This window comes from Aquila chrysaetos, chromosome 8, assembly GCF_900496995.4.
Source record: "Aquila chrysaetos chrysaetos chromosome 8, bAquChr1.4, whole genome shotgun sequence".
NCBI classification, from domain to species: domain Eukaryota; kingdom Metazoa; phylum Chordata; class Aves; order Accipitriformes; family Accipitridae; genus Aquila; species Aquila chrysaetos.
The window spans coordinates 5,597,037-5,619,229 of record NC_044011.1 but is presented as its reverse complement, the minus strand read 5'-3'; the positions used below and the strand labels follow the sequence as shown (position 1 = coordinate 5,619,229).

The 22,193-nt window shown below is 51.5% G+C and overlaps 2 protein-coding genes across 2 annotated transcripts in view; one reads left to right on the top strand and one right to left on the bottom strand.

Annotated features, from left to right (window-relative positions):
• MYO1D (myosin ID) overlaps positions 1 to 16,477 on the top strand; it is a 161,957-nt gene extending 145,480 nt beyond the window's left edge. Inside the window, exon 22 of the mRNA XM_030021143.2 lies at positions 13,969 to 16,477. Coding sequence (XP_029877003.1) covers positions 13,969 to 14,125 — 157 coding nt within the window. The 3' untranslated portion in view covers positions 14,126 to 16,477. The remainder of the gene's footprint in view (positions 1 to 13,968) is intronic.
• A 578-nt stretch (positions 16,478 to 17,055) lies between these two features.
• Positions 17,056 to 19,713, bottom strand: CDK5R1 (cyclin dependent kinase 5 regulatory subunit 1). The gene has a single exon (XM_030021147.2). The coding sequence runs from the start codon at positions 19,561 to 19,563 to the stop codon at positions 18,655 to 18,657; it is 909 nt and encodes a 302-aa protein (XP_029877007.1). The 5' UTR covers positions 19,564 to 19,713; the 3' UTR covers positions 17,056 to 18,654.
• Positions 19,714 to 22,193: the final 2,480 nt, after the last annotated feature.

The window sequence follows — 22,193 nt, the reverse complement described above, 5'->3', positions numbered from 1 at the left end:
CATCTTTTGGCCATCCTGTGCTGGGAAATGGAGGCCAAATTTTCTCAGGACCTTAAAAAAACCAGTATTGCTGGGGAATTTTGGTGTAGACAAGGTGCATCAGCCCCTGACATCCTGAGAACAGTTGTAAACCTGTTCAAACATCATCCCTAAAATACCCTCCGCCTCTGGGCACTCCATTGATAGCCCAGTCACTCCATGTGACTCCATGTGCCGAGTCACTCCATGATCTGGGTTCGTGTTCCTGAGACCCCAGCCTCTTCTCAGTGGTTTTTTTCAGTAGCACCAACCTTGATACGATCTGCTCCTAAGCTTCCCTCTGACCTTCTGAACATCCCTCATATTTAAAATCCTTTTTTAAGCCTGGCATACTTGCTTTATCTCTTTGGGCTCCTCCGAAAGGCCCTGGGTGTGCTCTTGCCCCAGGAAATAAGAGGGAAGTAGCAGTTGCTTCAAAAGCTAAAACCTGAATGTGATGATGGAGCAATCGAGAGGTCTGTGCCCTGAGTCACCCTGACTTGTTGCTTACCCTTCCCCTTCCTGTCCGTCATCCTTTGCCTAATCATTCTTCCCTGCCTTGTTCCGCAGGGTCCAGTACGTGTTTTAAACTGCCTTTAGTTTGGGAGGCACCTGGCAGGGCGATGTGTTTGAAGGAAACACTGTGCTGCCCACAATGTCCCTGCTGCCACATCCTTCCCCATCAAATGGTTCCCAAGGGGGGACAGCGTAAACCCAAGGGGTAGAAAAATCACTATGTTGGAGTAATTCTTCTTTTGGCCATAGAGAGAGGCATTTTTAACAGAAGGGAGACCTCAGCTAGACTCCTCAACATCAGGTTAAAAGCCTGTCATTAATTGAAGGATGATTCAGCTTCCTCAGCTAAAATGTCACAGTGTGGATGCTGGGAGAGGAGGAGCCGTCTTCCTTGCTGGCATAACGCCGCCGTGATAACCTGAGCACACCCCACCCCTCTGCGTTTGCCTTTGATAAAAATTCATGGTTTAGCTTTCAGGAACGAGCTGGTGGTTGCAGGCTGGATAGCCCTGATACTGCCTGCCTAAATCTTTGGGGAAAATGCTCGTGTGTGTCACTGGTTGCCTGTGAAAGTGCGACCTTTTATCAGGCATTATGTGATAAAAATCTTGCTTCATACTGGGAGGGTGAACAGGAACATTGCTTCTCTCTGGGAGAAAAGCTGCAGGAGAATACAGCACAGTAACACCTCTGGTTTTTTATGGCATTTTTCTATCCCCTGAAGCTTTAGCTAATTTCTCTCTTTTCTATTAGAAAAGGAGAAAAATCTAGGTTTTCAGATCAGATCTGGAAATAGAGAGGCAGGATTAAGCACAGCTGTTCCAGGTCAGAGGAGCCGAGGAGGGGAGACGTCTCTCGTGCTGACAGAGCAAGGTTATACCGACGGCCAGAGGTACATGCCTCCTTGTCAGAAATCTGCCTTCAGGGTCAGATTAGTTCAGCATTGCTACCGGACAGAGTGGTCCAGAGGACCGGGAAGCTACTGGCAATTTAACAGGATGTCACCTCGTCCTGCACTAAGTAGGTCATGGTGACACCCTGCCCGAAAGTCCTCTGCGCCAGTGCTTCTGCTATTGCACCGGCGGTGGGCAGGACCATCCCCAGTAAACTTAAAAAAAAAAAAATCAGAAAGGGAAATTCATGCAGAATTAGCTTATACAGGGGTTATCCGGGGTGCACCGAGCAGCAATCATAGGAGGCAGTAAATGAACCCATCTCTCAATGCTCTGCATCAGCCCCTGGTTGGCTGGCAGAAATGAAGCATCAGATGGGATGATGAATATCCAGGTTGCTATAGTGACTGAGAGCTGTAGTGCTAAAAGCAGTCGTTCTCCATCACCCCCTCCCTGCACGCGCACACGAGCTGTCACACGCCGTTCAAAGGCAGCCCGGTGAATTATGCCCGTGCCGAAGCCGCGGTGCGGTGCCGAGCGAGTGCACCTGGCGGTGGATGTTCCCCGGGATGTCAGATCCCTCCCATTACATTCCCGGCTCCGGCTTTAATGAGCTCAGCGGCGATGTGTGCAGAATATAATGGAGCTGAGCTGTTTGCCTGCGCAGCAGCTCGGCGTTTCACGGGCTGCAGGGCGGGAGCGCAGCCAGGGCGGCTGGGGACAATGACAGCCGGGTCCTCGGCACGGCCGCCCCGCGGAGGCGTTATTGAACCGAAGCTTACGGAGCCGTGGGTGGGATGCGACGACGCAACCCCGCTTCCCGGCCCCTCCGCGTTGGGAGAGCCCTCGTGCCGTCGTCCTCGTGGCTGCCAGCCCCTGGATCCGTTTGTTTCCCGCAGCTCCGGCGGCATCACAGCCATTGGTGACGGCAGAAGCTGAGCTTGTGGCTTTGCCTTAGCAAATTGCCCGCCCGCTTATCTGTGCTGGCTTCCTGGCAGTTTCAATTCCACAGGTCGATCCCAAAGAATAATAAGGAAAAAAACAAGAGGAAGAGAGAACTTCAAAAGTGTGCACACTTGATCTTTTTTATAATAACTTTAGGGGATCTCTGTGAAGCTCGGTGGCAGCTTCCCACATTTTGTGACTTCAGACCTCGGCCAGACTCTAAAAATATCTGTTTAATTCACAGCCCTGCATGTACCAGTGGGAAAAGCAGAGCTGCTCATCCATCAGGATGACTATAGGTTATGTCTCTATCGAAGGGATATGACAGGGCAACAGCAGCGCTTTGCTGTGGCATCGTTTTCCAATGTAATGCACCTGTCAGCTATTTTGACCACTGTTTGATACTAGAAAATTGTTGCCCCCTTGTAAATTTGAGTGGTAAACAGTTGAATAATCCCATACTTATTGTCCTCACCATCAGCTCCCTATAACTCGCATTCTTGCAGGAGTTGAATAAATATATTCCAGATGACTGAAAGGTGCTGGATTCCCTTTGAAGTATTTTTTTTCAGAATTTCTTCCTTCCTTAAACTTCAAAAATTCAGCCAGCAGAATTTTATCAGCATCTGCTAACCAGGCCAAGAGCATCCTTTCAGGAGGGATGTTGCAAATGTGGGCTGCATACACCCCAACAAATGCGGGTCCGGTGAATTCAGTCCACTGGCTGGGTAAGGGCAAGGACCAGTGCCAAAAAGAAAATGTAAGGAAGGACTTTTGCTGCTTCTCAGCCTGCCTGGGAATCGAGGTCTGTGATGTCCTAAACGGGAGGCAAGTCTGTACTCATCTTCCTAAGTGGTCTTATTTTATTTATGTGCTGGTGCATTTATAATGCAGGATTCTTGGCATAACCCTGTGAATGAGCCGATGTTCTGCTTTTACTCTGTCTCCAGCCAAGGACTTTGAATCATATTTTTGGCATAGTGGTTTTTATAAAATATGTAACACTCCAGCGTCTTGCGGCCACGTTTGCTCCTACTAAAGCAGAAAGCCGGATGAGAGCTGACTCTCAAAAGCTTTGCCAGGACTCAGAATAGCTGAGAAAATATGACTAATTGGAGACTTCAGAAGAAGCTGTAGTTTATATATTGATGCTGCACCCCGGGAAAGCTGCTGATGTGGAGAACTGGGTCAGTTTGAGTAGATGAAGGCAAGGGGCATGCATCGCCGGACAACAACGTGTGTAACCGTCGTCCTCAGAAACTAAATTCCTCTGTTTATCCAAAAATAAGTAGGATGTAAACTGAGCTGCAAAGCACACCAGAACTACACGTGTAGGCAGGGCAGACCACGGCAGTGAGGATGTTACACAGCCATAGAAATCATTTCTTACCTAACGAGATCACTCATTTCATGATTCTGTGCCAGAACTGGTTTCCGCTCCTTGCAGAGGCAGGTGCTCCTGGGTTAGCCCTGGATGACACTTCTTCTCATGTTATTGCTGATTTGAGAGGATGGAAATGACGCAAGCGCCTTCCCTCCTGCCACCGCACTCCCACGTCAGCGGGTACCACAAACCCCACGTCTCATGCTCAGCTCTCCCCATCCTTTTACTTTCCTCCAAAACACTGTTGCATATTGCCAGTCTGTAAGTCTTCAGCGTGCTGAAGACTTGATGCAAGACTTACAATTTTAGCTGCAGAGAAAGTGCAAAATACATTGAATTCTGGAGTGAATTTAATTCCTACGGTATCAAACTGCACACAGGGACCAAGGGAGGGAAAAGGAGTGGTATGTGGATTTTAGAGTAGACAGTTCCCTGCAGTCCCAAGCACTCGAGCTGGGCATGTGGCATGTTGGGGTGTCTGCTGTTAGGGTGTTAGATCAATAACCCATCTATTTAGTCACAGCCCTAGTAGGTGGGTGCTGTCGTGGCACTCCCATGGTGGCTGGGAGCTGCCTTCTCCACCCCCCACTCAGCGGTCTGGAAATTTTTCATTTTGCCTGCTGGAGGAAATAAAATATTTAACACACTGGGTGTGCTTTTCTGCCGTTTTTTTTTTGAAAGCTGCTTTGTTGATGAGCTTTCCCGGGAAATACCCTATTTAAGTGAAGGCACGTTTTTATCCAGAAAACCATTGACCAGCTTTAGCGAGTGCTTCGTAAGGGATAAATTGCATCAGGCATTGAATGCTGATGACACAAGGAGAGAAAAAAAGAATGAGACTTCTCTGTTTGAAGTGTGTAGATGAATTCTCAGCTTCAATAGGAGCAGAATGCCGGGAGCATCAGCAACGGTTGCAGGAGCCCGATGCCCGCTGCGGGCAGGGCGACAGTGCTGCCCAAGCTTTGCTGTTCGCAGCCAGCGTGCCTGTGCTGAGGTGGGTGGAGGGGGGGATTAATTAGTAGCCCAAGTGTGGTAAGAAGATCAGGGTATGCTTTGTAGCTGAGCTTAGGTGCCTAAAGTGCATCTCTCCCACCCCGAAGTCCAATGCCTTCTGCTTGGAGACGGTGGTCGTGTTAGGGCTGGGGTTTGGGAGTCGAGCGGGTGAGTGTTTGCCCCAGTTCAGCTGGAGGGTGAAGCTTCAATTAGTTTTTGATCCCTTTCTTGAATTTCATGTGAGACTGGATAATTACATTCACTTTTTATTTCAATCAAATTTCCCAGGGGTGGAGGAGAGGGGATGTTAGGGTACACCATGCAGCGTGCTTGCAAAGTGATGTCTCAAAACCACTTTTTAGGGCTTTCCCACCATAAGACAAGAGCTTTGGGCTGCAGTCCCCATGGGTAGTGAGGCTGTATGCCTGGGACCTGACCCCTATTAACCCCTATTTTAGCTGCTTGGGTCTTTCTTTGAAACCTGGCTGTTACCCCAAGTTCCCGATGAAGGCAAACAGCCCTGGAGAGGGCAGAGGAGGAGCAGCCACTGCCCCATCACCCTGGGGATCCTCCCTTGCCCAGAAACACGTGAACCAAAGGGGTTTGCTGGAAGAGGCAGAAATATTTTACAGCTCACTGACTTTCCGGAAAGCGCTCTCTGGCTAGCGAGGATGGATGCACAAATGCCCCAGTTACTAAAGAAATGAAGAACGAACCACAGCTCACCGGCACTGCTCTGGGACCGCCTGACCTTGGGTTCAAGTAGGAATAAATGCGTTTTAAGAATGAGGCAGCCAAACATTTAATGGACTAGATTTACACCTCAGCTAGAGGGGAAGGAATATACCTGGATCTACCGCAGACACTTCATGAAAAAAGCACGTCAGTGTTGTGGCAGCTGCTGTCTTCTTAGGAAAGTGGCTTTTATGGTTCAGACGTGAATAAAAGGAACCGTCTCGGTGCACCGGCCAGATGCCAGCAGACCAGAGTACTAATAGCTGACTTAGCTTTTGCCTTGCTATGTGCCATTGGGCACATACAACACTTTTCACTGGTAGCGTACAGATATTACCAAATCTTGTTTTTCATTAAAAGGGCAAAAATAGAGTTGCTGACGCAACTCGCTAGCATGATGTTGTAATACATGGTACTGTACGGTTCCCAAAACTGAAGGCGAGCGGCTCTGTGGTTTGCGCTGGTAAATAGATGTCAGCGTGAGCTGCAGAGAAAAATGAAACACAAGCAAGTCTGAGCCAGAAAAGATTGAAAGCCACTTTTTAAGTGGAGTGGTTGAGTTTTCAGTGGAATGATGTGGGATTGCAGTTTGTAGCCAGGTCCTTCTCTTGCAGATTAAAAAAGTGCTTTAGAAAAGCCACTTCTTCCAGCTTCTGAGGTGATTTGCCTGAACATAGACCACAAGGTACAAAACTGTATTAGAAATAAGCCATAAACATTTGCTGGTTTTGAAGTCTGAAAAAAAATTCACAGTATCATTTGTCACTTGACTGCAGACAATTTTGAAAAACCATACAGTGAGAAGGGACCTGCCAGAGCCATGTTTAACTCAGCTGACCTTTCTTGACATTAAAATGCCTGGAGGACTTGTTCTGACCTTTGACTATGGAAGGCCTTTTGATCCTGACTTGAGATCTCCTTTATTCATGTCTGACTTCTTTATAGTCTCTCTTTTCCATAGCTTTGATCTATCTTAATATCTAATCTCAGCCAAGACCACCTGATACAGAAGAGCTCCACAACACCAACAACCCTATGTCTCTAAAAAGCAAGTAACGGTTTGAGAAAACATCCTGTTTGTCTTGTGCTTTCACTGTGCAAGACCTCAGAGAGGATTTCATAAAGCAGATTTTGAAAACCCGTTGTGGTTTAGGATGTTGTGTCCCTTCAGTGCACGTGTGAGTAATGCAGCACATGCTGAATGAGCGGCACACTACCTACCATGCATGTTCATCCCCTGCTGATCCAGCTGCTCTTGAGTTATGAGCAGAGAGGAATGATCTGCACCCAAAAATGGGTCCCGGTTAATCTCCTCACCCTGGGCTTCTCAGTATTGGTAACCAAACCCATGGGATGAAGAGTGCTGCCAGCTGCAGCTTCAGGGCCGCACTAAAAAGGGACCGCTGGATGGAGGGGGATTTCCTTTGGTGGTGCTAATACAGTCCAGCAGCCAGCGCGAGGAGGCAAAGAGGACATTAAATTATTTTCTCAGGTACACAGGATAGTAAATCATTGCTTTTAACCTCCTGTAGCTCCATAAGCCAGGGTGTTTTAATAAGAGCTGGATGAGAAAAGGTGTTTTCTTCCTCTGATGGTAGAGCAAAGAAGAATGAAGTGTGCCAAGGAGTCACAGGGGTGATGCTGTCAAAATCATCTGAGTCTTACTTAGGGAAATTTATGCTCCAAGAGTGTAAATCTCTTATGGAAGTGGGACCCGGTGCTTTGAAGCTGCACACACTTCAAATGTTACTGCCCCCCCCGAGAGGCAGCGGCAGAACAGAGAAGATGAAGCGTGCCGGAGCGCCGGCAGCCTGCGGGCTCTGAATATTTGCAGCAGGACATCTCTCTCCCTGGAATGAAATACCCACCCAGGATTATTTACATGTGATGCCCTTCATGCCGTGGCTCCCTAGGGATTGCTCTTGCCCCAGCTCCCCAAAGCAGGGGATGATTCTGTTCGCAGCCGGCCGATGACGGCGTGGACCGTGCCGGTCCTGCGCACTGAGCAGCTCTCCCCACGCGGTGCTTTGCTCCTCGTGCAAAGCTGAGAGATTACAGCCAGGGAGACACAAAATGCACATGAGGTTTCGGTGCAGGTTTAACGCTTGTGCATGTTGAGAAACTAGATGTTCCTATTTTGGTGTCTGTTTAAGCTATTGTGGGTTTAATTTTCACAGTGAGAACTATAGCTTTTCCTTTGAGCCCAAATATCCCCAGTATCATTGTCCCGCAAGTTGCAGAAAACCACAAGTGGTCCGACGAGATATATCTCCCCCCATCCCTCCCCTGCCAAATATGCAGCCTGCAGAGCCAGTGTGCTTTAAACCCTCATGCAGAAGGCACTTATCTTTTCCAAAAATGACACCTGTTGTAACTCAGATATATAAATGTTTATTACCTATGTTATAGCCAATGTCATTTTAGACCCTGCTCATTTTTTTTCTCACCTCTGTGCCACCCAGTAGCAGTGAGCGCCACAGCCTGGAGTGATCCACAGCAGCGCGATTACACATTGCCTGGAAAGCTATTTTAACCCACCTTGAAATTCTCAATATTACTGTTTGTCTCTTTGGCTGTTGTTAGGAAGCAGAGCCTTGAAAGCTGCCTTTTTTTAGACCTCTCTAGTTTCTCTCTCGGCTTCTTATGTATTTTCTTTGTACGGAATATAGCTGCTGCTTTTTTGGTTTCTTTTTTATATCCTCCCTTCATCTGTGAGCCTTTTAATATTTTTTTCAGTGCTGAACCCCCTCAAAGCCTGCAGCCGGTATCCAGATGAGACTGCAGCACTGACTTATATAAGGTGTTACAATTTTTTCAGTATTCTTCATCCTGCTCCTAATGCTTCCTAACATCTTGTTTACAGCTGCACACTCTCTTGAAGCCTTAACCAAGTAGTCCACAGTGATGCCTGTCTTTCCAGAAAGAGACCTCTAGAAAGATTTGATTGTTTAAAAAAATCCCCTCCGGAATACATCCCATTCGCTTTATTGCTGCTGAGCCCTCGTTTCACACTGCATTGCATGCTTAGCCTCATTTAAATCCCTCTGGTTTGTTGTCATGAAAATCAGGCACTTACTGTGCTTGGCTTTTTACCATCTTCTACCCAACTTTTGCTTCCTAAAAAGAACTTACTTCCTGCTCTGTGATTGCATTAGCTGCGTCCATAGGCAGGCAGCACCTCATTGAAAGACCCTGGAAAATCTGCATAAACTGTTCCTTCCCAGCCTTGCGAGTGATGGGGCTGCATCTCTGGAGCACCTCAGACCGTGGTCAGGTACCACCGTCCTTGGGCACGGCATGTTCCCGGCTCTCTGCAGCCTACTGTGCTTCCTGACGGAGCTCACAGCTATAAACTAATATCTCATCGACGACTGTTTTGCTGTATTTTCATGCCTATCATCACAGCTCCTTGCAAGGCATTCCAGGTCACCTGCGTTTGCTCTTAAGCATCTCATATGTTTAACATTTATTTAACAATACATTTATTTAACTTTCCAGTCCTACACCTCCGTCTTTGCGGAAACTCCCTCTGATCTTTCTCCACTCTCATCCTTCACCGTTTTGCTTCCTACCACTTATTGGCGACGTAGATGCTTTTGTATTATCAACAGCGCTGACAGATGTCTGTGGCCATTTATGCGCTACTTGGCTTGTGTTTTCCCTGAGGTCCTAGATTAAATGCTCAGTCAAAACTCTAATATTTCATGGGCCAGTAGTCTGCTTCCACTTGGAGTCATCTCTTCTCTGCTGGTTTCCCTTTTGCCAGCGTTTACCAGGGCGTCTGATCAGCTCGTGCTGTATTTCTAACGATGCTCTCGCTCCAGGATGTGGTTTTCGCATACACACAGACCCTGTTCATGCAATGCTCGTGGTGCTTCACACACGCACGCTCCCACCCAGAGCTATCGCCTCTACTATTTGCCATTAACTCCTCTAATGAGCGCGAGTCAATAGATGAGCGAAGTGAGCTGATAAAGGCAGTTTGCATGCTATGATGGTTTGGAGCAGATGAAGGAAGAGAAGTCACCCAGTCCTGCAGAGCTCACTGAGCCATGAAATCCAAAGAGCAAAGAGAAGCCCCAGCCCACACAACCAGCTGAGATCAGTGGTTGTGGCTTGTACCGCCAGGATGTCAAGAGAGGCTGTTTCCACCCAAAAATATTGTTGCAGTTATATAAAGACCTGTGTTTTCAGAAAACACAAACACCTTGGTGTTTAATATATGCAGAACTTATCATGTGGTTTGTTATATACAGAAATTATCATGTGGTTTATTATATACAGAAATTACCATGTGGTTCCCTGGCAGGACTGGAGCAGCACTGGGGTTGATCCTGACTTTCCCACGAAAGCACTTTCTTTTTTTTTCTTTTACGTTTTGCAGGCAGTTTCACGCCTGGATGCTGGGGGCTGGCATTTTTTCTCTGGCAGAGTCTCAGGCAGTGCTTGCATCTCACTGTCTCTTCTAATGGAATCGTTGTTAAAAATAAGTAATTTTATTTCCCAGAAGATGCCCGGCAGCAGTATCCGTCATTTTGTCCTAATTGACTTGACTTCCGTCAGTGTGCAGGTTACGTCGGGGCTTGGTGAAGAGCCAAAGCTGCGATCAGATGGGGCTGGTCTTGGGCAGAGCTGTGCTTGGTACCTACATGAGCTCTGACATCTTGTAGATGGTCTCCTAAACGTATGTCTGTACAAGAGAGACGGCAAAAGTGTCTCGGAAGCCTCTTAAAGGGTTTACTAAAACAGAGGCTGATGTCTGGAACAAGTTCTCCTACACAGCCTGTAGTGAGGGTCAATCTAGTGACAGCTCCGGAGGCTCCTGGCCATCCCGCTGTCGGATCTGCAGGGCAGGGCTCTCCTGCCGGCAGACACGGCACCTCTGCGAGGTGCTGGGATGCAGTTAGTACAAGGGATGAAAGCAAAAAGATGAGTGCAGGGGTCTTCTCCAGGCAGCAAAAACTTTCCAACTCTCTTTTGAGGACGTAACGTGCAGGCAGTCATTGCCTGTTAACAGACGGGCAAGCTTGGACGTTGCTCTTGATAAGAAACTGGGTCTGAACCAAGGCAAGATCCTTGAATCAAGTAGATCTACAGGATGAAGGAAGAGACTGGTATTTTGACTGCCGTGGCAGGTTGCTCATCTGAGGTTAAAAGATGTGAAAGTTGGAGAATTTGGGTTTAGCTCTTAATTATGACACTGTTTTCTGTGACCTTGGGCATGTCACTTAGCTCTCTGCACTGTGACTGTGTCTTTAGCCACAGAATAGTCATAAACACATTCAGTTCTGCCCTTAAGTCTTTAAATGACAAGATCTTCCACCTCTAATATGAAACCCAGTTGGTCCTTTAAATTGTGAGAAGGCCAGAAGATTATTTATAAGTAATGAGTAAATTCATGAATGTTCCTTAAATAGTAGCAACCATTGAAATACTTAAGGAATTAAAGCATGGATGGTGAATAGATGTGTGTTTCCAAGCTTGAAATTTAATAGTGCAAACTTTCTTCCACCTTAATTTCACTTTAACAACCTTTTCCTGGCTGAATCATCTCACTGAGATGGAGAGGTGGAAGAGCAAAGTACCGTGGTGGGACAGGATTTTGCAGTGAAAACACAGCTTTTAGCCCAAGTCTGAGTGGAAGTGGGACTTGTCTCTGCCTTCGCTGCCATCGGTGTCTTGCTCGGGGTCTTACAGAGCACCAATGATCCCCAAAGGGTATTTTCACTGTGTGTTGCCCTTGTTTATGGCAGACTTTGTTGGATTTCCAGGATTATGCTGGACCATCTCCATCAGACTCTTCCTTTGGGTTCTAAATTATGCAGGAACTTGGGGAAGCATCTCCCCAGCTGTGCTACTCGGTAAAATCTCGTTGTAGCAGTGAGATTTGGAAGGTCTTTTAATCCGGTTTATCAGCTGATGCAGGCAGCTGTTTTCTCCCTTTCAGTCAATAAATAAACCATCTTACTCCAGGGCAGCCAGCAGCTGTCATATCCCCTTTTTGCCGCTGCACTAATAGGTGTGATGCTGATGTGACTGATGGACTGGAAACCAAACTGACATTTCCTCCAACCTCTTCTTTGCTGGCAATTGACCAAGCACAGGAGCAGTGTCCAAGACACAAGGTCCCAGCACATCGAGCTGCTTGTGGAGCTGGCGGCAGGGTTCAGTGTTGTATCGCCTAGCGGGGAAGACCAAGGATGGGATTTGTAATCCCGCTGTGGACTTGCAAATCCCCATGTGGATTGCTCTTTGGATGCCATTCAAGAGCTGTCCTGTTCCGCCAGCAAAAGCTTTTGAGGCTGAAACCTCTTCTCACATGAAGAAAAGCAACACACGATCAATGTATGACCGGGAATGAGTACTGTCATGGTGGGGCCTGGAAAACATGGTGGGGGAAGTGAAGTCCTTATTTAATGGAAACGTTACACAGGGCGAAGATCAGAGCATCTTCTCCAGAGCCCACTATCCCAGGACAATGTTAGCTTCATGTAGACGTGTTTAGTTGATGTCATTCCAGCAGGAGCTGGGACCTAGAGAGATTCAGCTTCTTGCTTAAGGTCCCACAGCCACAGGGCTCAAAATACATGAAGGACCTTTTGATTTCCAGGCCTGGCTCCTGCTTGTGGTCAAAATTCAGGTTAATGACACTTCTCCGCTGGTTTGGGCTCCTTATCGCTGTGCAAAAGGGTCAAGAGAGCTTGACGCTAAACAGCGACAGACCCTCGATCTTCTTACCTATAATTTGATGAGGACTGTGGGAGAGGAGAAGGAAAGTCGTTAGCATTTATCCTTGTTACGAACACTTGATGCTAAACCTGCTCTCCAAGCACACGATGGCAGGAATCTCCGAGAGGCTCCTCTGCATATGCGGCTCGTTCTGCTAAGACACGGTAAAAATAGCAAACTAAGCAGGGATTTTAGCCTCAACTCACTGAGGCAAGAGTAAATAAGTATTTAATACCTGGGACGACGTGAGGGCTTTGTGTGCTGCTGCCCTGCCAGTACCCCTCCAACCAACAAACCATTCATTTTTACGGAAGTGGTGAACATCTTAATTATTTGGGTAAAAATGTGGCTTATGGGATGTGACACGTCTTGAACAGTCTGTGTTAATGAAGTTAAAAACTAAGCCTGTGCTGCATGAAGGACTGACTTAGGCTGTGTCAGTGAAAAAACTGTAACAGGTCAAGCAAGGCAAGACCTCGGGTCTGGAAGCTAAACGCAGCAGAACAGAAACCCAGCACATCCTCCTCTGTGTATTTAAAGCATCGAGAGAGGCAGTGGAGTTGATGCCACTGGAGTTGATGCCACTGAGTCTTTAAACCACTCAATATTATACTAAGAAATGCTGGAAATTCAGGAATTCGAAGTGCGGGTGAGGTCGCAAGAGAGATTTCCCAAAGGCCAAGTCCCAGTACATCTCTTCCCGCTTCCCCAGGCTGGCGGTGGCTCAGGGGGACAGATCTGCTGCAGGCGTTTCTCCTGCTAATTCACTCTCCTGCCTCAATGACACCCGCTCTTTGCTGGTCCAAAGAGCTCATGACTGGGGCTCATGCATCAGCTTGGCCACACCACGTCTCCATCCCCAGCTCAAGGGAACAGCCGGGCATTTCTCTGCTTATGGTACAAGGAAAGTTATTTGTGATACAGAATAGTGGCTTTTATGGCCTTTAGCAAAGGGGAACATCCTTGCCAGCCATCCCGGACCCTGTCTCAGCTGGAGCAGAGATGGACAGCCATCCGGCCGTGCTGTCCTGATGTCCCTCACTGGCAGTGACCCAAACAGCCAAGGAAAAACCAATTTGGTGGCAGAAACTCCCGATTTCACTCATGAGAATAATTTTTAACACCAAAGCTAAGTTAAAGGGTTAAAAAGCTGGGGAATGGTTTGCAGTGACACAGTTTTGTCTCCATGCCTGTGCCTGGCCAGCCGCTGCCTCCATTCAGGGCGCTCCGACCCCAGGAGGCTGCACGGTCGGTCTGTCTGTCTGTCTGTCTGCCTGGAGAGGGAATTAAAAAAAAACAATCACCCTACCTGTGATTCTTTTAGCTATTTCATGCTGTACTTTTAACCTCTGAGCTCAGAACAAGGGATGTCATCATCCTTACTGTAATTATAGAGATAGGAGTGACTGCTCGCGAGGTCATTCGGCGAGCGGGTGGCCGAGCTGGCAGCAGACCCCGGAACTTTTGCAACCCGGCCTTTGCTTTGCCCGTGAAGCGATATTCCCCCATCAGCGCTGATCCCAATGCAGAAGTCCCTGGGTGCACGTCTCCCTGCGTGGGAGACCTTCATGTGCGGGAGCAAGGATCAACCGAGCCCGAAAGCTGGGTTTAGAGCTGCGGCTTGGCTTAGCGCGGTGGGCTCGGCTTGCTGCCTGATCCAAAACCACCTCTCCCCGCCTTGCACCAAGGTCTGAGCAACGGTAACGACATCCCATCCCTCCTGCCTGACTCTTCTTTTCCCTTTTGCCTTTGCAGTGAGAAACGCGCTCTGCAAGTCAGCGTCACCAACCCGGTCCAGTGCAGCCTGCACGGGCGGAAATGCACCGTCTCCGTGGAAACCAAGATTAACCAATCCCAACCGGATTTCACCAAGCATCGTTCCGGTTTTATCCTCTGCGTGCCGGGGAATTAGCATCCCCCTCCGTTTGATGCAGCGAGCCCAGAGAGAGAGGGAGCGGAGGAAAGACGGACTGGGGCTTTGATCACCCTTCCTGTGCCTTGGACTTTTCAAGGGGATTAATTTAGAGATGCTCAGCTGTGACTTGGTCATGCGCCTAAAAAGATCTCTAAAGCTAGAGGTTTAGCAAACCCAAATTCAGGAGAGGGTTTTACTACCACATGCAACAAAGGCTTAAAATAGCCAGTGACCTGTATCCATCTTACAAAACAGGCCAGGATATCAGGAAAGTGCTTCTGAATTAGTCCAAAAAAAGCATTTATAGGTACTTACACCTTTTTCTCCCTTTCCCACATTGATTTCTTAAACCCTCTCCAATATGCCCTTCTGTGTTTCCTTTTTGTGTCATTTTTTGCAATATTATGCAGCCTCCACCGGAGGAACCAAAGATACCCGGCTCAGGAAGTCTGGTTCTGTAAGACCAAATCCCGATGGAACCGGAGCCAGGTTTGGAAAGGAGGGCTGCCTTCCCACGCCGGGGAGGCATTCCGTGCTCTTCCAGCCCTGCCGGCACGCATGGAGTTGGGATGGTACGTGGAGACGCACCTCTAGACTTGCTGCTTTCCTGCCTGGAGCTCGTTAACCCATCAAGGCACCTTGCTTGGAGACAGGTCCACCAGCAGAAAGGAGAGTGGGATTCACAGTGCAGAGGTTTTACTTTTTTTAATCCTACATTGCTTTTGCCTTAATTACCCTCTCCAGTGACCTAACATCCGCTGGGCTCCCATTTGGACCAAGTGGCCTTGCTTGAATTTTTATACGATCCATGTGGCTTCGTGTTAGTCCCGGCGCTGAGGTTCAGGGAGGGCTAAAGGCCCTGCTGCAGGTGGGTTAGTCTAGAAACACGTGGAGCTTGGGGGCCGAGGCCGCGGCTCCCTCGCTTTGCACTATGTAACACTTAACTCCGGGCACATCCGTCCACGCCAGGCGAGGGGCAGCAGCGCAAACCCGACTGCAAACATCCAGGCTGTTCCCTTCGAAGAGTTTTCCTGGGTTTTCCCGGCTGCTGGTGTTGGATGTTGGGGCGTTGTGCATCACCTTGGCTTGTCTGGTGGCATCACGTTTCCCCACTGCGCGGCACCCACATCTGCCCGGCTCAGATAACCTTGAGCTTGGTGTTTACAGGAGGGCCGTATATACTAACAAGCTTTTTATTTCCACTGCATAGCGGGCTGCTGCTGTGGTTTTTGAGCGCAGGAGGCCGTGTGAAATTGCGGGGCTGTTGGGATTGTACGTACCGAGTCCTGGCACTGCTGGTCAGGTCAGGATTTCCAGCCTGTTGGACACGGGGGGGTTCTGCGGTTCTGCATGGTGACCCCACCTTGGGGGGCCGCCTGTCTCCAGCCCAGCCGGCGAACAGGGAGCACATGTTTAATTGAGCGTTTTAGGAATTGGAAAGCCTGGAAGAGGCTCTTCACCTAATGACCTGTTAATGAAAGGCTTCCCAAAGCAATGCCATGGACACGGGGTGTAGGGACAGGTTGCTGCAGCGTTTCTACCTGACCACTGCCACCAAGACCCGAGGTTAAGGGGAACCTCGAGTGTAGAGAAGCTCTAGCTCTGTATTTAAGTGGGACAAGCTTAATCCCTCCTGTGCGCTTTGCCGGGGAGGCCCCATGCCGGAGACCTCCCGTTCACATAGTCCCTGGCCTCGCACCAGGCCCCGCCAGCATCCCAGTGCCGCATCCCGGCCGCTGGCGCTTGCTCCCGGTAAGCGGCTCTGGGATGCCCGGCGGGCTCCTGCGCCGGAGGGCTCTGCGCATCAGGTCTGCCCCGAGTCCTCGGGAAGAAGCTCTTCCAGATGATGGCCAACACAAGTCACCCACCACCACTGGGGCCATCAGGAGCCTGAAGGCGACATCCCACCCACGCAACAGCTCCTAACCTTGCCAAGCACACGCACACAAGCAGCTCAGGAGCACCGAGGCCCCTCCACCTCCTCATTTAATCCCAGCATCGGCTCCTCAGCAGGAGCAACGCCAACGCTGAAGCCATGGGACACCCCAGCTCCTGTTTGCATCCTCCCAGGGAAGCATCAGAAGGAAAATCCTCGTCATTGCTGTGCCTTTCTATTTGCACTTCTCGCTTTTTATATCTACTAGTCCAAACGTGTCCCCCCCACCACCAGTAACACTAACCTGTAGGCAAGGTAGTGGCAGGAGATTTAATCAGCACTTTTATACACTATCCCTCCAACGAAATGGTTGTATCAAATCATGATGGACGGCAATAAATCGCAGGTTTAGGAAATTTCTAATACTATGAGATGGCAATATTGTATGTGATTAAATGTGTCTTTATAAAATATATTATCTGTTCCTGCTCTGGTTTTATATATATATATATATAAAAATATATAGAATATATATATATTCCTGTTTTTTCCCATAAATTAACTATTTCTAAATTGAATTTCAATTTTCAGCCTGGGGCGATAATGCAATGAACTTTTTTTTTTTTTTTCAATTGCTGATATTTTAATGTGTAAAAGAGCAGAAAAAAACCCTACTATAATGGAATTGGGGTTTTGTTTACATAATTCACTGTAATAAATAAAAAAAACAATTAGTTGCATCCCACTATGGCGGTGCCAGTTTCTGACCGGCGCGGTGGCTCGGGGAAGATGGTGCACGGATGGAAAGTGGAGTTTTGGCGTCCCGATAACCCGATTTTTCACCTCTCACGTGCTGGGTGCTCCTCCTCGCCCCGCCGCTCTCCCAGCGCCTCGGCCAGCCCCCAGCGAAGGGGTGACCCCAGCGCCGGTAACGCGATTAAACCCGCGGCTGCGTTAAACCCCTCTTTCGTCAAAGCAAATCCAATTTCCCGGCGCCGCGAAGGGGGCGTCGGGGGTGTGGGATTGCAGAAAAGACTCCGCCACGAACCGCTGCCGTGTAATGGATGGTCAGTGCATTTTTATTTAATCAGCACAGTACAAAAATAAATAAAAATAAGGGGAGGGGATTAAATTACAGGCACACTGAGCCCCATGACACAGTCGGTCAGGTTATAAACCACACATACTTACAAACACACTATACACATACATACAAAATGAGACAAATATAAATTAATAGGTAACAATACCCACCAATTTGGTCAACAAAGATCTACAGAAGAGATTGCACTAAAAAAACGTACGTACACATGTATCATTAGCAGGGTCCAATGTACAGCGATGAAGAGCTTCAAGTGAAAAATAAAAAATAAAAATAAATGGCACGTTATTTCTCCCTCTCGTCTGCAAGTTTAACGCCCGATGGACCAGAACTAAACTAGAACTGTGCACACGGAGAAAAAAAAAAAAAATAAAACCCAAGAAAAACTTATCAGTCCCCAGGCCTGATAAGGGAATACCAGCTCAAGACTGCGGTATCGGGGTGGTGTCGGGTCTTTGTGCATGGGTGTAATTTTTACAGCCATCTCTCGTTAAGGTTTTTCTTTTGATTATTATTTTTTTTTTTTGAAGACACAAAATGCTCCTGTTTGCATGCGCAATACCACTGTAAAAGCAACAATGAAAGAATAAAGAAGGGTTTTTTTTCTTTTTTCCCCCCCCGTAGGTTAGTAGGTTTTGTTTTTTGTTTTTTTTTTTTTGTGGTTTTTTTTTTTGTTCTAAAAGTATTCATATAGCAGCATGTAGATTCTTTCCTTGCTTGCACACTCAAGTAGATCCTTTACACAATACTCATGATCAGTGCACGATGGGAACAAGACATTTCACATTGATGTCATGATACAGTAGCGGTTATTTCCCTTAACCCAGACCCGCTCGGGAAATTCGAGTCTCTTCAAAGAAAATAAATAAAGGGGAGGGGGGGGCCGGGGGGGCCCCGGGCCGTGCCCGCCTCTCTGTCCCGTTACCGGCTGCTCCGGCGCCGGTAAGTCACGATCGGCCCCGCGCAGCCGCCTCCGGTGAAGCTTTTCGAGCAATAATTTTTTTTCTTTCCCTTTTTTTTTTTTTGTTGGTTTTTTTTTTTGTCGGTTTTCCTCCTTCCCCCCCCCCCCCCCCCGCCCCGTCTTTGTCCCGGTGATGCGGTGACCGGGGCCGGCCCCGCCGCCAGCCCGCGGAGCCCCGCTCCGCTCCGCTCCCCCAGCCGCGGGGGTCCGGGGGGGGTGGTGGGGTGGGGGGGGGGTCCGGGGGGGTTGGTTGTTCCCCCCCCTCCCCCTCCCCGATTTGCTGAACTCAATCCGGTGGCGGAGCCGCAGCAGCCCCGGGCCCGCAGGATGGGGAGGGAGCGACGGCTGGAAAGCAGCGGCCCGGGGCGGGGGAAGCGGCGGCGGCGGCGGGGGGGAGTCTGCGCTCCGGTCCGGCGGTGGACGACCCCCCCGTCCCCGTCCCCGTCCCCCCCCCCTCGCCAGGGCCGGGCCCCGGGGGAGCGGCAGCAGCTCCAAGCCGGGCCGGGGGCGAGCGCAGCGTGTCCGGGCGGGGAGCGGGGCCGGGGCCGGGAGCATCCCCGGGGTGGGGGGGGGGAGCCGGCGGGCGCTCACCGGTCGAGGCCGATGAGCAGCCGACCCTTCTCCTCGGCGCCGCTCTCCTTCTTGAGGTCGGCGAAGACCTGGGTGAAGTAGTGCGGGTCGGCGTTGACCTGCAGCATCTTGGGGCTCATGAGGTCGATGATGGAGAGGCAGCGGTCCCAGAAGGCCTCCTTACAGCTCTCCACCAGGAAGGGCTTGAGCGGGTAGGAGATCTCGTTGCCCATGTAGGAGTAGGAGAGGTACAGGCAGGTGAGCAGCACTGCCTGCAGTTCGTGGTCGCTGGCCACCTCGGCCGAGATGACGTCCCGGCAGAGCATGTAGAGGAAGACCACGTTGGCCGGCGTGATGAAGCCCTGGTCCTGCCAGCCCTGCAGCAGCAGCGAGCGGTCCACGGAGCGCAGCCAGAGGACGGGGTCGGTGGGCGAGAGGTGCTTCAGCCGGTAGCAGCGCCGGCACAGGAACTCGCCCAGGCAGCGCAGCAGCTCGCTGGTGGACGCCTGCACCACCACCCGCCGCGGGGTAGCGGCGGCGGCGGCGGCGGCGGGCGCGGCCGGCGGCGCCTTCTGCGCCGAGGCGAGGGCGGCGGCGGCGGCGGCGGCGGCGGCGGGGGGCGGCGGGGGGGCGAAGGTGGCGAGGTTGGCGCAGGAGAGCGACTTCTTCAGGTTCTCGTTGTTGAGGTGGGTCACGTTGCTCTGGTAGCCGCCGTTGGGCTGCACCTTCTTGGAGCTCTTCTTCTTGGCGGAGACGGCGGCGATGCGCTTCCAGGGCAGCACCGAGATCAGCGAGTGCCGCTTCAGGCCCTTCTCCTTCGCGTTCTTGCTGTTCTGCACCGCCGTGTAGTGCCCCACCGTGGCCGCCCCCTCCTCGAACAGCGGGGCCTTCCGGTAGCTCGGCGACAGCGACAGCACCGTGCCCATGGCGCCGGCCGACCGGCGGGCCCCGCCGCCCGCCCCCGGCCCCGGCCCCGGCCCCCGCCCCGAGCCCCGGCCCCGGCCCCGGCCCCGGCCCCCGGCGCGGCCCCGCGCTCGCTGCCCGCTCCGCCGCCGCCGCCGCTCAGCGCCGCGCCTCGACCCGCCCCGCCGCCGCGCGCGCTCCCGGGCGTGCGCGCTTTCTCTCTCCCCCCCTCCCCCCTCCCCTCCCCTCTCCTCCCCGTTCTCCCTCCCCTGCCCCCCCGCCGCGCCGCGGGGAAGGGGCGGGGCGGAACCGCCTCCTTCCCCTCCCTCGCCACGCCCCGCCACCGCCCAGGCCCACGCCCCCGGGGCCGCGCCTCTCCTCTCCGCGCTCCCCCGACGGGCGGCGGCCCCGCCCCTCGCCGCCCAGGCCCCGCCCCCTCACCCGCCCGCCCCGCCCCGCCCCGCGGCCGGGTTCCCCGCGGGCGGGGGGGGGCGGCGCTCCCACCGCAGGCACCGGGGGACGGAGGCGCCCGGGACCGAGCTGCAAAGGCCGGGACGGGGGTTTAAGGGAAAGGCCGCCAGCCGGGCTCCGCCCGCCCGCGGGAGGCTCCCGGGTAAAGCCACCGCCGGGCCCGGAGCGGAGGCTCCCCTTTCCCGTAGGGCACGGGAGCGGCTCCGGCTCCGGCTCCGGCTCCGGGAGAAGCCCCGAGGCCGCCGGAGCCCGGCCCGCTTTTGCGCAACCTGCAGCGACACGCAAAGGCCGCTCGGCCCCTACCGACCCCGGCCAAGCGCGGCAGTGGTGGAGGCCGCTGGGCTCCGGCCCCGGTGACCGGGGCGCTCCCCGGGTGTCACCTCCTCCCCCCGGTGCTGCTGCTGGCAATGAAACGGGGGGAGGTCTGACCCCGACACCGGACTAGTCGGGGGTTGGCGGATGACCGAAACCGAGCTCGCCGGTACTCCCGAAAGCCAGCACTGCCCCAGGCCCGCGGCTGCCCATCCCCTTCCCGTCAAAACCCCCCAAAACTGCCCGTTTCATCGGGGCACAACGGCAGCCTCCCAGTGCCCCGGGACCGACAACCCAGAGGGCAGAGGGGGACACACACTGGAAAGGACCGTCCATCCCCAAAGCCACCGTCCCAAGGCAAGGCCACACAGGAGCTTTGGCCGACACCAGCCCAGGACGAGCCAGCCGCATGCTTGGGGTTTAAAGCATGTGGAAGGTAAAGAAAAAAAAAAAAATCTCACTTTGGGGTAAAGCTCTGCCAAAGCTGCTGCTTCCGACAGGGTCGGTGGTGTGCTCGGCGCAGCACTCACAGCCCGGCAGGTTGAGGTGCAGACACATAGCAAAAAACAGGGGAGATTTTTCCAATATGGCTTTTGTCCCCCCTCCCAAGGCAGGGCAGCCGGTTTCTCAGCACCGGGAGCTTGACGACAGCGGCTTGCACCATGAAGCCGGTGCTCAGCAGCAGGACACAGAGCAGGGCTTGAAAACCTGCCTGTCCCCACATGTCCCACTCCCGGTTCAAGGGCAGCTCGGGACCGACCCACAGTACCGGCGCTGTGAGGACAGACCTGTCCCGATGCACCCAAAAACGTCCTTCAAAGTGCCGCCAGCCCAGCACGGGAGCTGGGTTTTTAAGGGATGGTCAAATGGTCTCCTCTTTGTATATCTTCTTTACAAACAGCTTCAGAGGCTTTTCCATGTAATGTAATGATCCAAAACGGACAGTGCGAGTGCAGCCCGAGCGGCACTGCCGTTACTGAGAAATCCCTTTGTCCATTAAAAATATTACACGGACCCAAGCAGCATGAAACTCGCCTTTGTACAAAAGCCTGCTTTTTAACTTAAGCCTTTTGAAGTTTAAGCCAAAAGGGTTTAACAACAAGCCCTACCGTTTGAGCTTTTTTGGCCCTAATTTTAATACACTTGGAGGTGGGAGGCAGGCGCTCAGATGCCTCGGAAAATCCCAGCTTTCCACAGGCGGTTTGAATGACTAACATGCAATTAAACCTCCTTGACCCCACACAAGGCAGCCCAGGCGCCTCAGAGCTGGCATCACTGTGGACCTGCTGCCTCCTCGCTCCTGGTCAGGTCTCCTCCACCTCTGGCACAGGGGTTTGCCTGCTCCCCCTGTCGTCACCCGCTGGGTCAGGACAAATTCTGTCCCCTTTGAGGGATGACAGCCGGAGCTGGACACCATTCTCGCTGAGGACACGCAGGACTTCACGGCCATCTCCACCTCACTCCCTCTCAGCACCTTGCGTGTGACCGTCACCGCTGCACACACAGGCTTCAGCTCCGCTTCCACGAACGGATTTCCCCTCATTCACCTTTGATTAGCAACCTAAATCAGCAAAGCATGGCCACAGCTAAGCATCACCGGGGAAAATGCCACTTAAGTGGCATTACAGTGAACTGGCCAGAGCTGCTTTTGGGAAATATCTTAAAAGCTATTTATAGTGCAAAAAACCTATTAAGAAAACTAGAAACACACTTCCCCTCCAGTCCCAGCCACATGTAAGAGCAGGAGTTAAGTCCCTCACATTTTTCTGCCTGTGAGGCCAGGTTTCTTCCCGAAAGACCTGCACCATCTCAACCAGCTGGTGTCTGAGAAACACGAGTTTCAAACATGAAAATTAAAGATGTTGTGTCA